Below are 16,009 nucleotides of genomic sequence, written 5' to 3' on the forward strand. Positions count from 1 at the left end.
GCAAATGGACTAACACAGCTTGCAAGTGCACTTAGGGGGAGGGGAGGTGCCTAAGTGGGGAGGTTGTACTGAGAAAGGAAATCATAAACTAGCCTCTGACAGTCAAAGAGATGACCACAACAGCATGCAAGAATGGAGAAGGAGAGAACAGATGAGTCAGGTGAGCTGGGCTGTAATTAGTTTCCACAGAGTCTGGTCATCAAACAGGCATTTACATACTAAGAGCAATGACACACATACCCCCTCAAATGATGACCTATATCAACCAGGAAGTCTTATTCTTTCAGGCTTTTGACTGACTTTGGAAATCCTCCCTTTTCTGTAGTCCAGGCCTCCTTTCCAACTCTCTTGGAATGTTAGAGACTTGGTATATTTCTAAGCAAAAATAAAACAAAGCAAAAACAATATGAATTCCAGGGAAAACATTTAAGTACATGGAGAATGGGAAAAAGAAAATTTGAAATAGTGATTTATTTCAGCTAGGATATATATGTGTTTGCGGGGAGGGGAGGCTCAAGGCTTGTAAGTAACTTCGACTGTGATGTTTATGTTTTATTTCCTGAACTGGATGTTAGGTACGGTTATGTTTGTTATGTCAGTGTATCTGAAATATTTCATAATTTACTAAAAGAAAACGTTTTTGAGAGGAAAGGGAGGAAGAGAAAGATGATTTTTGTCTATATCCCTGCTTCTACCTGGTAAAAGATAGGGGTTCCTCCTAGTTATCCTAATTTTATTATAACTGAAAAACTGTGTCTGTTCACAAATAAGACTGTTGCCTACTATCCTCTTGGAAGTTAATTCTCATAAGTCAATTCACTTTTTTAGCAAATGTTCAAATCACACACCTATGGAGCTGGATCAACTTCATTGACTTCATCCGTGGGTGTGACTCTGGTTGCACTGAACTGCTGATTTGGAGATGCCCTTCCTGTTTTGTTAGTATTATGACATCATATATGTTTGAATGACACACCAGGGAGAGAGGTCATAGCCCGAAGTGCTCATTCAGCTGTGATATCCATAGGCTGCTGATAGGGTACTGGGTTATCCCAGGCTTCCTCCAACCTCCTTCCTATCCATTAGTCCTGCTCCACTTCATCTTTACCTTGGCCCCAGGATCACTGCCCTTTTTATTTCCTATCCAACCATGATCACAGAAAGAGAAAAGATGAAAGCCATGTGTCGTCTTGTTATAAAACATATTAATAGCTTTAAGTAGGAAATGAAACAGAAAAGGACGAATCTAATTGCTAGAATTACACTTTCAAATTATCTGTGTATTTCATGATTCCCACTTGAGATTCTTTCCAAAATAGAGGCGGATAGGCATTATGCTGATTCATAGCAACCTTGATGTTATACTGCCTGAATTAAAATCTCTGCCCTGCCACTTCCTAGCTACATGGCCTTGAAAAAGATTTTTAACCTCCCTGTAAAATTTAGATATTAACAAATGCCTACTTTTTAAAGTTAAAGACTAAATTAAAAGATACATGAAAATGCTCAGCACAATACCTAGCAAATAGCAAGAGCTTAATACATTTTGGCAATTATTGTGTACATTGATTTTAAATTTTCTCCCTGACCTTTTAATGCTAGTAAGTGGAATACCTCAAATCCTGATACCTATCAAGGATAATCTACCTGTAGGAAAAACCAGCTTCCAGGCAAAAATCATATCTGTTAAGAGTGGTCTCTGTACCTGGTGGGAAATTTCTTCCCAAAAATAGTAGATTCTTCTACCTACTCTCTTCTCCCTACGAATGCCAAGTATCAGTCCATGAAAGGAGACAAGAGTTGCTAAACTGGTTGGTAGTTTGTTTTGTTTTTATTTCATAATATGTATTGCCACCTTCCGTGAACAGCCAAAAGAGAGCAGAGGACCAAATGACAGAGTGCATGCTCTCTCCTGTCAAGCTGTCCAGTCACTCTTTCATCAGGACACGGACCTCTTAGGGGATGAATGGTTTTATTTCCCCCAGAAATAAATTAGGCCAAGGAGATTGTTGGCAAACACTGGGGCGAGACTGGCCCAACTACAGCATCCCTAGCCTGGGGACACCTTCCTCAGTGGACATGAATGGAATTGCTAGGCTTGTGAGCTAGGAGTAGGCTTGGGGAAGAAAGTGACTTTCAACATCTAGAAAAGCTAGCAGCAAAACTGAACACAAATGAGTTTAGCTTAGAGAATTCAGGGGAAAACTAAGCTCCAAGCGGAAGAAGGTAGTTCTAGATGAAAAACGTGTTTCACATAGACCTATGGAAAAGCACACTGCCCAGAGGACTGTCTGAGTTCCTTTATATCAACATTAAATATATATACTATCTCTGCCTACTCCCTCCCTGCCACCTGTCCTTCCAGTCTCAGCCCAAACCAGCTCCTCCTTCTTCCAGCCCTCCTTTTTTAAAGAGCTCTTTATTAGCTCTAAACAGGAAAGAGGAGGGTAGGAGATGATTGGCTAAGAGGGAACAGCACCACCCTGCTCATTCCCCTCCCATTCCCTCCCTGAGGAAACAGCTGGAATGAGAGGTAGGGAGGGGAGGCTAGGATTGGCTGAGTCAGTGGCAGGGTGGGGGCCAGGCAGCACAGATGAAGCATTTACCTGTCTAGGTAAGTCAGGAGGAGCTCAAAAGGAGAAGAAAACAGTAGGAGGCAGGGGAAGCAGCCTCTGTCTCCATCTCTGCCCTTTGAAACAAAAGGGTATTTCTTTTCTCTCTTCAGCTCCCAACCCAGTGGAGGTGAGTTAATCACTAACCAACTATTGCTTATCCTATAGCAAGAGGAAGGGGTTTCATGGGAAATCAGAGCTACAGGGGAGGGGAGGTGTCCCTCTATACCCCAGCTAGGGAGATTTCCTCTCTATTCCTCAATTCTCTGAGTCCATTCTGGGATCAGATCAGGTTGGTAGCAACTTGAGATTGTAGTATTTTTGTGGAGACTGGGGCTGGGAGGCACCTTCTTTTTCATTTATCCCTTTAGGTTGGATAGGCATATTGTGCAAACAACAAGAAAAAGAAAATAGATTTGTTTTGGAAATTTCCATCTCTGAACAATTGAAATTGAGTTGTGATTTTAGAAAAGAACAGTTGAAATAGAGGGAGTCAAAATGGGGGAGAGTATCTTGGTTTTCCATAGCGACTGTAACAGGAAATTCTCCCGTGGCTTTACCAACTCGGTGTCGATCTTTATTTAAATAATGGGTGCAGTGTGTGTGTGTGTTTGATCATGCTCGTGTGATAATGGAGCTCTCTGTGTACAGGTGTGTTAGGCATGAGCTGTACTAGGTTGTTTGTAAAGGGATATGAGGTTTGGGCACGTGGAGAAAACTTCAACTCCAGCTACCAGCTCATCTTTGGAAAACCCATGGATAATCTAGCTGCAAAGTCAAGTTTATTTGGGTTCTACTCAATTAACTTTCTGACTCTGCCTGTTAATAGACGCAGAGACTGGCAAACAGAAAGCTACCTGGCTGTGCCGAGCCTCACCCACATGAATATTTCGTGGCTGCATGTCAAGTCTAGTTAGAGTTCCAAGTGGGGCTCAGGCCAAGGTAGTGTGGCAGAGTCCACAGACAGAGAAGCAGACCAGGGTGGTGGCTTTGTTTGTTTTCCTGCAGGTGTCCCAGTTGGCAGTTTGTGTGGCAGATTTACCTGCAGAAGGAAGGCAAATGTAGGAGTCGAGTCAGAGTAGCAAGTTGCCTCTCCATTATCCATCTTGGGGGGTTTAACCCTTTGGTCCCTAACTTTGACTCTTTTCCTCCTGCTGCAGAGAAGAGGGAAGTGGGAAGCCCTCAGTGCTGGCACACGCAGCCCTGAGTGAATATATGGGTTTTCCAGTCCTGGCAACTGGAGATTTAGGCTTGAGCTCACCTCACACCACAGAGCCAACACCCCACACTCACAGACTGAGGGCTGCCCTAGATGGTGAATTTAGGAATAAAGACCACTGGCAGTGTCTAACAAAGCTCTCCTATCCAGAGGGTATTTCTACCTGGTCCTTCCCTCAAACACACTGGTGAAAGGGAAGATGATAATGTTGCCTAAACACACACAGAAACTTGCCCATGTGTTCATGGAGACGGATATGCAAATTGTGCAAGTTTTAGTCTTTCTGCTATTTTTCTTAGGATATTTTCCAGCCCAAGGCACATTTCTGGGTAGTCAACAAGAAACAAAGACACCTGGATTGAAAGACAGGAAACCTCTTTGACTAGTAGGCAGAGAGGCAAAGCTCTTGGAGGACATGTTGGGGGTTCGTAGGAGGAGGATGAGAGGGACCTGGGTCTGATTAGAAGGTACAGACAAGCCAACCTGGAATGGAGCTGGAGCTCTCTCCCCACCCCACCGTCTCCAGATGCCAGAACTTGAACTGTTCTTTATTTCCTCTCCTCCAAGGCTTGGCAGTATTTAGTATTTTAGTCAGTGGAGTAGTTAATATTTAATGTGTCTTTGGATGGGTGGCCCTGACTATAGGTGCTGCATATTTCTTAACCCAGTCCCTCCTCCTGTTAAGTTCCCAAAGAGGTCAAGGGTTAAAAGATACCAAACTCTCACCTTGAGTGTTTTGTTTGTTTCTCAGTCTTCTTATCAGGGTTTCGATGGCTGCCCTGAAAGAGCCCCAAGGTTCAAGGTTATGAAGTCGGTGAAAGGAAATGCAGCTTTCACCATTCAGATTCTTTAGGTCAGAAAACTAAGTATGGAGATGAGGTGACAGCACCTCACTCAGCTTTGGTTTCAGGTTCAGATTCCTCTGTGCAGGGATTATGTAATCCCTAAAGACATGATCTTCCTTGGCAGTTGGTGTCATTTCTTTACTGTGGAAATATCTGCTGTCGGGGCAATACACTGGTCTGGAAGTATAAAGCTGAAGCAGATAATTTGCAGGGTTTAAGGTATGAAGTAGAAGGAGAAGGGGGTTTTAAGGCTTTTAGTATTTTAGACAGGGGTGGCTAGTAACCATTCTCGGGGGCATGCCCCTCTTGCATCCAGATAGTCCCTGAAATGCCCTGTGGAGGGCTGCCCTGTATATGCATGTATAGGTCATTCCCTGTTTCCCTTAGGAAGGGCTAGTGGTAAGAGCCATAACTTTCTCACCCGTAAAATGAAGAAAACGTCACATCCTGCCTATGTTTCCAGTTTATGCTGAAGATCGAATTAGCATATCTGAGAGTACTTTGCAAGCTATGGCATGCTGTGTTCTTGTGAAGCAGTGCTTTTCCTACCACTTTTATCTCTTCCAGCTACTTGAAGACATCCTAGGTTCTGAAACAAAAGTGTGATAAGCTTCCCTGGTAGGAAAGAGAGACTAGAAAACTTCTGTAAAGTCTAAAGCATACTTAGAAGCACAAGGGTAGTAATTTTCTCTGAAAGTAAGAGGCAGCATCTGCTCACCCATTCATAGAGAATATGATGTTAATTACAGTGAGTTAGTTTAAATATTTACTGCCCTGATTTTACAGAGAAGAAAATTGGAGCCCAAAACTAGACCCTTAGATCTACACTGACTTTTTGACAACAATGCCTTTGTCTTATACAGTTTTGTAACACCAGCGCCTATTATTAGGTGCTCATAAATGTTAGTTTAACTGAAAACATTGCCCAAATTTCACTGAGCCACATATTATCCAGGAAATTAAATATTTAAGAAAAAGCTCACAGTAATAGGTTAGAAACCAAGAAGAAGCCTTCCAAAAGCTCAACCTAATAGACCCTAGAACAGATGGCAAGTTCATTCATTCGGCATTTTTTGAGTGTTTTCTGTGTGCCTAGACTCACAGAGATGGAGCTCCTTTGCTATAGTGGCCTCAACCCTACACAATGTTAGGAATGGGTTAGTCCTCCCTGAACTTGGGCATCATTCATGGAGTGGGTAGCTGAGATGACTGAACTTCATCCACATGATTTCTCATGTTCCTGTTTCTTTGAGCTTCTGGGTAGTGGGGAGCTAACCTCATGAAGAAACCCTAAGAGCTTCCTCACCCCACATTTATTTATCACTGGGCTTCTTTGGTGTCTCTGCCCCTCCAGTCCCCTCCTTATCTCCTAGGAGGATCTGGACCCCTATGAACCAGATGTCTGGCTCACTAGGGATCTCTCCTGTTTTCCCCCCAGTGTTCTGCCCCTCCCTACCTGCCCCTTTTAAGAGACTCCTCCCAAGCAGAAGAGGAGCTCCTTGGGGCTCCATACTTGCCAGCTCTATAGGGATGGAAAGCTGACTCACCCAACCCAGCCCAAACTTGACTTTGGCACTGGAAGCAATTATTACCAGAGGCCAAGTGGACATCTGCCCTGGCATCCAAAGCCCAAGCCTCCAGATCTCAAATAGATCACGTTTTCTTCTAGGACATTTTACCTAGTGTTGGGAGGGTTGGAAAGATGAAAGAAAATATAGGATGGCATTATAAGGAAAATATGGATTTAGAATCAGACAAACTTTATTCTAATTCTGGCTCTCCTCCAACTCTCTGTTTGATCTTGGAACTGTCTTTTCATCTTAATTCTTTTAGAATTTCATTTTAACATAGCAGAATCACTTCTGGCCTGCCATCTCCAGTGGAGTATTTCCCACAAACAGCCACATCAAAATCCTTGGGACTTTCAGAGGGAAGATGGCACTGCCTTCCTTTGCTACTACTATTGTTACAATGACATTGAAACTTTTTTTCCATAAGGAATTAGAGTTGGGAGGAAGCTACATGGGACATTTCTCTTGTTCATTTGACATAGGCTAGGGAATCTCATTGGGAATATGTGCAACAACAGAGGCACTAGAAAGAAAGAGATTCACTAGAAAGAAAATAGGTTTGTGTCAACCACTGCAGGTGCCCTGTTTATGCCTCCAGGCTAGGGAGTTAAAGATGGGTATCGTAGTGGTGGCTGTGATGATGTTGATGATATTGACTGTGATAGCAGGTGACAATTTGTGCTGTGCAAAGTGTTTTACATGTTCTTACAATAACCCCATGAGGTAGGTATTATTAAGGGACCTGTTTCTTCTCTCAAGTCTACAGTCTCCCATCAAACCAGAACCCTTCTTTTCTGAGATCCTGTTTCTCTTGTTTCAATTTAGTTTGATCCTAGATAGATCTTGTCTTTTTCTTGTTACAAGAACAATAATAGTTAATTATTGACTCATGAGGTCTTAGGGTATTTACTACCAACTAAACTGTGCTAACTGTTCTCTCATTTAATCCTTATACTAACATTATTTAATGAGGAAAAACAGACTCAGAGTAATTTGCCCCAAGTCACATAACTGTAAATGGCTAAACTGGGATTTGAGCCCAGACCCAACTAACTCCAGAACCCAAGGTATTGACCTCTGTAATATTTATTGCTTATAGTAATGAAAATGTAGATTAAGCTCCTTGGTTCAGAGAAAAATGTAAGAGAAGTAGTAGAAGCTTCTTTCTGACTAGACTGCCTCTCTACCAACTAAGTCTGTCCTTCTGCATGTATTTAAGCCAGCTTCAGGGTCCTTCCATGCAGGCCGGGGGTGTCGGGCAGTGGCTGTTCATGCCCCCCTTCCAGCTCTCTGCTTGCTTGGTGTCCTTCCTGCCATGCCGCCCAGGGCCTGGGCAGAGCCTTGCCGAAGCCTCGGCTCACGTGTGGCTTTGATTCTTCTCTTTTCAGGCCCGGCTTGGGACATTGTTCACTTCCCCTCGCTTCCCCTCTGGGATCCCCCTTTGCCATCCCTGCGCCTTGTTTTGGGCGATGCCCGAGAGGGAGCTGTGGCCAGCGGGGCCTGGCTCAGAACCCGTGACCCGTGTCGGCAGCTGTGACAGCATGATGAGCAGCACCTCCACCCGCTCTGGATCTGTACGTAATACTCTCCCTCCCGCAACCTTGTCTGCTCTCTGCACACCTGCCCTGCCCTGCCCTGCCCTATCCTTTCCTGCCACCCATCCTGGCTCACTGCACCTTCTCTTTCATTGTTGGGGAGTGAATCACAACACCAGGGGGTGCTTTCTGCCTGAGTCAGCCCTGGCTCTATAGAGAATAGGATGGGACGACCTTAGAGAGCAATTGGGCAAATGAGACTTTTCCCGCCGATTTTCATTAGGTTGGGGGTTGGGTTGAGCAGAGAGAGTAGGCCTGTAATCTGAGGTCATGGTGGAAACCAGAACATAGATTCTTGTAGCACATGGATTATTGAAGTTCTCTGCAATGAGCAGCATTACTTTAGTCTCTTACAAAGATCAAAGAAAATAGGTAATTAGGAGCCTAGGTTCTGGAACCAAACAGATCTGAGTTCTCTACTTATAAGCTGTATGACCTTGGGCAAATTACTTAATTTCTCTAAGCTTTAGCCTCCTCAGTTTTCAAATGGGATAGTTAGTGTTCATACCCAATTCAATTTGTGGGGAGTAAATGAGATACAGGTAAAGCACCTAGCATATGCCTCTACATAGAAAAGAATCAGCCTTTCTAGGAGCAGAGACTGAGAATCTTCCAAAGTCACTGTGTTTAGCTACTTGTGAGTGGCATTTAATAAACTGTAATTTTTCTGGGCATGAATTTAAATCTCAGTTGTTGTGAGGCTGGTGTGAAAGAGTAAATCTGTGCTGCATCCAGACGCAAACATTTGTTGTTCATGCTTGTCACATACATAAGAATCCTGGAGAATTTATGCTTTTTTGCATTGTATCCTATAGAGGTATTTGAAAATTTAAGGGTGTCTACTGAATGTCAAGATGTTTGAGACAACCAATGGATTTTGATATGTAAAAATAGAGTAGAGAAAGAAACACACATGCACAAATCCAAAGTGCAGACAATCATACAAATTTCATTTTGACCCTAGATAATGGGGCTGTGGAGACATCTTTCTATGTCTTTTAGGCTGAGGCCAACGTGAATAGTCACATAGCATTGGACACAGAATGTGACACGGATTAAAGGTTTTCAAAGTGAATCATTCATGAAGGAGAAACTCAGAGTCAGCTTATCCTTGGCAAGGCTATTTTAGGAGGAAGAGGACAATAAAGATATTTTTCTTCGAGAAATTCTTGGAGTCAGCTTCAGAGCTTCCAGGGGCTATATTTGGGGCCTCCTTTCACATGTAGGCTCACATGCGAAAGGAAGTTCCAGAGGCAACTGGAAGGGTTATTCTGCAATCCTCTCCCCTCCCTCCAGGATATTTTTAGAGCTGTCTCAAAATCTTTCCTGGCCATCTGAGTGGGCCTGAAGAATATACAACTCTGAAGTGTCCCAAATATTAGGAAAAGGGGTGGAGATGCCAAGAAGAGACTTGGCCCAAAATTCTTATATTCCAATTTGCGCTTTTGTTTTCCCTTCAACCTCCTCTGTGGAAGAGCAACTATTCCAGCAAACTTCTAGCCCCATACAACATAGACAGTAACTGTCTGAGATGACCATTATCATTTTCTTCCAAAAACCTCTATGTACTCTCTCATAATGAATATGATCTACTTTAAGATCTACCTAATATTTAATACTAAGCTGCTTTTCCCTCCTCCCATACTATCCAGTTTCTCCACCGACCTCCCCCTTTAAGTTAATATTTGCTTTAGAAATGCACACTTACTTGAACATTAGCCAGAGCCAAATGTCATCAAGAAAGTAAATGTACAAGGGGAAAAATTCCCATATGGAATGCATTTCAAAGTCAAGTACAAATCATTTAGTACATTTATCTGTGGCCAGTCATGCCACAGTTCCTACTGGCCTGGCAGCTCATAGCTGGCTGCATTTCCTGCTTTTCCTCATACTGTCCTTGACATACCAGATCAAGTATGCAGAAGTACTTTTAAAAGTTAAAAGCAATACCACTGAAGTTTCAGGTCAAATTGTTATGTTGCACTTCTTACTTGGAGCTAAATCAGAGGTGCTCAAAGAGAGATGTTTGACAAAGGCTGTCAAACATTGAAACTTGGGACTGCTTCTAATCTGTGCCCCTAAGCATCCAAGCCAGGACTGAGCAAAAGAAAGGCCCCTGCCATGTGCCTGCCCAGCTCTAGAGCTAGGCGCTAGTGGGCCAGCCTCCTGACAGACTCTGCCCTCCCTGGTGCCTACAGTTTCAGGAGGCAACTCCAGCAGCTTTGCAGAGTAGCAGGAGGGAAAGGTTTCCAGCTCTTCAGCATTCCTTCCTCTCTTCAGGGTGGTTCTCAGGCCCCGCCAGTTTCTGTGGAGGGAGCGCTTTCTCACAGCTCTCTCTCCCTCTCCTGTTCTTCCTCTCGCCCTCCCCCTGCCTCCCCGCCCCCGCCCCCGCCCCCAACCCCAACCCCAACCCCAACAGAGTGATAGCAGCTACGACTTCCTGTCCGCTGAAGAGAAGGAGTGTCTGCTCTTCCTGGAGGAGACCATTGGCTCACTGGACACGGAGGCTGACAGCGGACTGTCCACTGACGAGTCTGAGCCAGGCACAACTCCCAGAGGTTTCCGAGCACTGCCCATAACCCAACCCACTCCCCGGGGTAAGGCAGACCCTCTGGGGTAGAACCCCAGCAAAACCCAGAAAATCAATATGTCCCCTCCGGCCACTTTCTACCTCGCCTGCCCTCTACCCCAAGGGTCACAGGCAGAAGAAGGTGTAGCCACACTCCTCACCACTCTCCTGACTAGAACAGAGCCTTGTCCCTGGAGGGAAGGAGGGACCCCTGGCAAGCCAGCTTCCTATGTCTGTCTATGAAGTATCAGAGCCCTAGAAGGGAAAGGGGTTTGACCAGCTCCCATTCTCCTGTGGAAAAATTCTAAAGAGATATGACCGCAGAGGCTGGGGAGGGAGTCAGGGAGGGCTGGGTGGTTGGCTCTGGAGAGACTGAGTCAGTCTAGAGAGCTAATCTGGGTGACACAGAGGACAAGGGTAGGAGAGATAAGGAGAAGGAAGGGCTCCCCAGCTGCAGTGGGAAGCACCTCGAGGCCCTCGTTAGAGAGCGTGGAAAGCCAGTGGTGTACAGGCTCAGCAGAAGGGGAACAAAACAACACACAAGTGTGGCCATGAGTGTGGGGCCACATGTCCCAGGGTGTAAGAAGCCTTTTACTCCTGAGGACAGTCCCGCTGGTATTGAGGCTGCAGTTTTGTGTTGTTTCATTTAGCAAATATTTATTAACAATTAGTTAGACCTTCCCTGGAGCTAGAGCTATAAATGGGGACATAGAGCTTTCCTGCTCCATGAGGCTGATTCACTGGCCCAGGGGGCCTGATGTACCTGCCTAGCTCACTGGAAAGAAAGGAGTCACTTTCTGGTGTGCGGACACTATGGCTATTACAGAATTATCCACATGCTCTTAGAAAGTGCAAGTAGAAGGCAGAAGCCTGGTTGAATCAAGAGCAAATCACTTATTCAGAGGCTTGCATTGGGCTCAGTTATCTGGGAGGCCCAAAATAGCTAGAAGGAACTGTCCCAAATTTATCTCCAACCCTGGTGCCTCTGCAGAAAACTGGGGAGAGGTCGAGTCAATAACTTAGAGCAATCAGGGGTCACTCTCTTGCCGCCCATCATGAAAAATTAATTCTCAGTCAAAAAAAGATCTGCTATTATTATTTGTAGAAATGGGGGTCTCTTATGTTGCCCTGGTTGGTCTCGAACTCTTGGGCTCAAATGATCCACTTGCTTTGGCCTCCCGAAGTGCTGGGATTACAGGCATGAGACACTGCGCCTGGCCCTGGATCTGCTATTACTGATCAATTAGTCTAAATGATATCCAGACAAAAGTGCTGCTCTTGTAAAAGCAAAGAAAACAAGACAAAATAAAACCCATTCATTGCTAGTTTGGGATCAGAGTTCAGGAAGTCATTGCTTTCCCCTCTGCAGCAGGGCCCTCACCTCTGTCCACTCTTTTATGTTCTGTCTGACCCTCACAGGAGGTCCAGAGGAGACCATCGCTCAGCAAGGACGAGCGCCGAGGACAGTAATTGAGTCCAGCTTATCCCATCCTCCTGAGCCCCAGGGCCTAGGCCTCAGGTCTGGCTCCTACAGCCTCCCTAGGAATATCCACATTGCCAGAAGCCAGAACTTCAGGAAAAGCACCACCCAGGCTAGCAGTCACACCCCTGGAGAACCGGGGAGGCTTGTGTCAGAGCCTGAGAAAGAACAGGTCAGCCAGAGCAGCCAACCCAGGCAGGCACCTGCCAGCCCCCAGGAGGCTGCCCTTGACTTGGACGTGGTGCTCATCCCTCCGCCAGAAGCTTTCCGGGACACCCAGCCAGAGCAGTGTAGGGAAGCCAGCCTGCCCGAGGGGCCAGGACAGCAGGGCCACACACCCCAGCTCCACACACCATCCAGCTCCCGGGAAAGAGAGCAGACTCCTTCAGAAGCCATGTCCCAAAAAGCCAAGGAAACAGGCTCAACCGGGTACACACAACAACCCCAGCCTCCTCCTGCAGGGTTGCCTCAGAATGCAAGAGCTGAAGATGCTCCCCTCCCATCAGGGGAGGACCCAAACAGCCGACTAGCTCCCCTCACAACCCCTAAGCCCCGGAAGCTGCCACCTAATATTGTTCTGAAGAGCAGCCGAAGCAGTTTCCACAGTGACCCCCAGCACTGGCTGTCCCGCCACACTGAGGCTGCCCCTGGAGATTCTGGCCTGATCTCCTGTTCACTGCAAGAGCAGAGAAAAGCACGTAAAGAAGCTCTAGAGAAGCTGGGGCTACCCCAGGATCAAGATGAGCCTGGACTCCACTTAAGTAAGCCCACCAGCTCCATCAGACCCAAGGAGACACGGGCGCAGCGTCTGTCCCCAGCTCCAGATCTGGCTCAGCCTGCAGCTCCAGCCCAGGCCTCAGCAGCTATTCCTGCTGCTGGGAAGGCTCTGGCTCAAGCTCCGGCTCCAGCTCCAGGTCCAGCTCAGGGACCTTTGCCAATGAAGTCTCCAGCTCCAGGCAATGTTGCAGCTAGCAAATCTATGCCAATTCCTATCCCTAAGGCCCCGAGGGCAAACAGTGCCCTGACTCCACCAAAGCCAGAGTCAGGGCTGACTCTCCAGGAGAGCAACACCCCTGGCCTGAGACAGATGAACTTCAAGTCCAACACTCTGGAGCGCTCAGGCGTGGGACTGAGCAGCTACCTTTCAACTGAGAAAGATGCCAGCCCCAAAACCAGCACTTCTCTGGGAAAGGGCTCCTTCTTGGACAAGATCTCGCCCAGTGTCTTACGTAATTCTCGGCCCCGCCCGGCCTCCTTGGGCACGGGGAAAGATTTTGCAGGTATCCAGGTAGGCAAGCTGGCTGACCTGGAGCAGGAGCAGAGCTCCAAGCGCCTGTCCTACCAAGGACAGAGCCGTGACAAGCTTCCTCGGCCCCCCTGTGTCAGTGTCAAGATCTCCCCAAAGGGTGTCCCCAATGAACACAGAAGGGAGGCCCTGAAGAAGCTGGGACTGTTGAAGGAGTAGACTCTGCGACCAGTACAGACCCTGTCCTGGCTGAACAAGAAGAGACACATGCACCACTTGGGAGCCTTTGCCACCACGCAACTCAGGGCTCAAGATGAACGGGAGGGAGAGATTTGAGTCCAAGCATACATTTATATTCAGTGTTGTGCCATTGAGTTCCCATGTGGATCATTCTGAAGGTGATCTCCACAAGAGGGTGTGTGTGTGTGTGTGTGTGTGTGTGTGTGTGTGTTTGGTGTGTGTGTGGAGGGGTGGCCGCTGGATACATCACTGAAGCTATTTATATAACACAATGAGTCACTGTTCAGAATTTTGCTCTTGTTAGATGTTTTCTTACATTGGGTAGAGTCCAGCCTAGCGAGAGCTGAGTGAAGGGGCTGGCCATGCCTGAGACGAAAAGTCAAATGAGACAATGGATGTGTCAATGACTTGAAAAAAAGTTACATCCAGCAAATGCAGGGTCACATGAAATATGGGCCTCCTGGAATCCCTACAGTGGATGGAGACTGGCTCATACCTTGCCAGATCCCTCTCTCAGTTCCAGCCTTCTAGACAAGGCCTGGGCTAAGAGAAGCTGATTTGTTATCTCTTCACCCACTGCCCTCTCAGTATCACCAGTCCCAGAGACAGGATACGTCCCTGTAACCCAATCTCTCGGTTGATTGATAGCAGAACAGCTCTTGTTGGTCTGAGAAGGCAGGATAAGTGACCACATATTTATGCCACTACCTCCACCAGGGAGAGTCTTTCTCCACAGGCTTGATAAATTCAATCACCAACTGTGCTGTGGTCCCTGACTCTGCTACTCCCGTTCTTCCTGCTTTCCTGCTCCGTATCTCAGTCTGCACTGACCCCAGGGCTGGGCTGACATCAAGATGGGAGCCCAGCCCACGGGCTTTATAAACACCCAAGAACCGTTTCAGATCTTCTCTGTGCTGATGCAGGTAGTTTTAAATTTTTCTCAGTTCCAGTGATAGAAAACCCACACAATACATCCTCTGCCAGTCTTAATAGAATATCAGAGGTAAGAGGGGCCTCAGAGAAGCTCTGACACAGTGCTGCTGGGGAAGGGAAGTGACTAACCCCGGGTCAGCCTGCCATTTAGGGAAAGAGCTGAGGTTCTTACCCTTGTTGCATGCTGCCACCTCTCCTTAGCCAGTGCTCTTGTACATCCGCACAGCACCGTAAGGAGCCATAGTCACCATCAAAGACTCAACCCTAAGGCCCTTCGGGATCTCAAAGTGCCTTCTGAAGCATCAGAGATTAAATATTGTTCAAACTAATAGTTATTGCTGTGGCTTTTAATTTTATCTTTGGAAGATAGCTATATGGTAACTCATCATTAACCAGAACACCTCTCCCCTCAAATTCCCTGACCAAGTTGTGCAGCTTGAGCAAATGCCGAAAGAGGGTATTATGGGTGGGTGGTGTGGGCTTGCAAATACAAGCTTGGAGGTGAGACATGGCCAGACATGACTCCTGCTTCCCCTTAGGAAGTAAATCTTACTTATGGCTGTGAACTGCTTGGAGTCCAGGATGCCCAGACGTGAGGGGCAGATGAAGGGAATGTTGTTGGAAAGGTGCCTTTTAAGGCTGCTGAGAATTTCTGGACTGTGTCCTGATGGACGCAGCACCATCAAAGCCCAGAATTTCTGAAAATGGTGACAAGGTTAACATAAGGACAACAAATACTCCACCCTGTCATGGTATGTGGGGTGTGGGTGTGGCGGTTTCTATGTACGTTTGCTCATACATGCACATCCAAAAGCCTGTGCCTCATTCCTGGCCATGGGTGAGGACTTGGTCTGTCACGGCTGATGAGGACTCCCACAACCGGCCAAGTTATGTCTTATTATACACCCCCAGAAAGAGAGAAAGCTGCCTTCTGGAGGACTGATTCCGCATGCTATATTCAACTGAGTTGATTTCTGTGTCTATTTCAACCCATAACCTGAAGAATGATCACCTTATTCCTTATTCATTAATTTTCTTGATTAATAGGGAAACTTGGGAATAGCTATAAAGTAAAACTTGGGTGGAACCTGGGGCCCTGGCACCACACAAGTGTGATTAGGATGGTCAAGGTCATCAGAAGTACAGCCTATTATATTCCCACATCCTGAGAAAGGTCATTTCTCCCACACACGACAAAGTCACAGACATCCTGCACCTGCCACTAGGCATCCTCATCCTACTGACATACCCATTTCTCCAGTTTTCTTAATCTGAGACTCCCTTCCCTTGTTTTTTAAAGATACCGTGCTTCTCCACATCCTCATCCTTCAAGGAGCATATTTTGCTCTAAGGATGGTCTTTGGGATTCAAGAATAGAATAATAAATCCAAACTTGGTCATTCCCATTTTGAAGAGATGCAAGAGGGCCCAGTGAGGACATCCGCCTCCCTGAAAGTGGTGCTAGACAGAGCTGAGGTCATTGTATCTATGTATCCACACAGGATTTCTCTTCATTCAGCTTGAATTGATGGGGAGGGAGGTAAGAGTAGGGTCAGAGTTACTCAGCCCTTTTCAAAGAATTGTGGGTGGGAGTTTGTAAAGGCCATTCATTTGATTTTCAAAATCAAAGCAACAGCTCTACTTCCACTTGGCCTTAGATCTCTGCTATACCCTGCCATAGCCTTGATGCCACTGGGCA

The 16,009-nt window shown here is 46.4% G+C and overlaps 2 protein-coding genes across 5 annotated transcripts in view; one reads left to right on the plus strand and one right to left on the minus strand.

The window, feature by feature from the left end:
* PFKFB2 (6-phosphofructo-2-kinase/fructose-2,6-biphosphatase 2) overlaps positions 1-897 on the minus strand; it is a 46,434-nt gene extending 45,537 nt beyond the window's left edge. For 2 of the 3 annotated variants that reach the window (XM_055370237.2, XM_055370212.2), the window contains exons 1-2: positions 849-897; positions 241-375 (exon numbers count right to left, since the gene is read on the minus strand). The gene's annotated coding sequence lies outside the window, so the exon portion shown is untranslated. The remainder of the gene's footprint in view (positions 1-240; positions 376-848) is intronic. The other variant, XM_055370216.2, reaches the window with a different exon arrangement.
* A 1,667-nt stretch (positions 898-2,564) lies between these two features.
* On the plus strand, positions 2,565-14,639 carry C1H1orf116 (chromosome 1 C1orf116 homolog). Of its 2 annotated transcripts, XM_004028299.5 has the most exons (4): positions 2,565-2,742; positions 7,636-7,821; positions 10,262-10,439; positions 11,831-14,639. In XM_004028299.5, exons 2-4 carry the CDS (start codon positions 7,717-7,719, stop codon positions 13,354-13,356), a joined length of 1,809 nt encoding a protein of 602 aa, XP_004028348.5. In that variant the 5' UTR covers positions 2,565-2,742; positions 7,636-7,716; the 3' UTR covers positions 13,357-14,639. The 2 variants fall into 2 exon arrangements, with proteins under 2 accessions (XP_004028348.5, XP_018885414.4); XM_019029869.4 differs by lacking the exon at positions 7,636-7,821.
* The last annotated feature ends 1,370 nt before the right edge of the window (positions 14,640-16,009 follow it).

This window comes from Gorilla gorilla, chromosome 1 (assembly GCF_029281585.2).
Source record: "Gorilla gorilla gorilla isolate KB3781 chromosome 1, NHGRI_mGorGor1-v2.1_pri, whole genome shotgun sequence".
Classification (NCBI taxonomy): Eukaryota; Metazoa; Chordata; class Mammalia; order Primates; family Hominidae; genus Gorilla; species Gorilla gorilla.

What these genes read in the sequence shown, in the direction of transcription:
- C1H1orf116 (XM_004028299.5), top strand. Translation starts at nt 7,717, where the DNA reads ATGCCCGAGAGGGAGCTGTGGCCAGCGGGGCCTGGCTCAGAACCCGTG. An exon ending in CCTCCACCCGCTCTGGATCT is followed by an intron (nt 7,822 to 10,261) that starts GTACGTAATACT and finishes CAACCCCAACAG; the next exon opens with AGTGATAGCAGCTACGACTT. An exon ending in AACCCAACCCACTCCCCGGG is followed by an intron (nt 10,440 to 11,830) that starts GTAAGGCAGACC and finishes TGACCCTCACAG; the next exon opens with GAGGTCCAGAGGAGACCATC.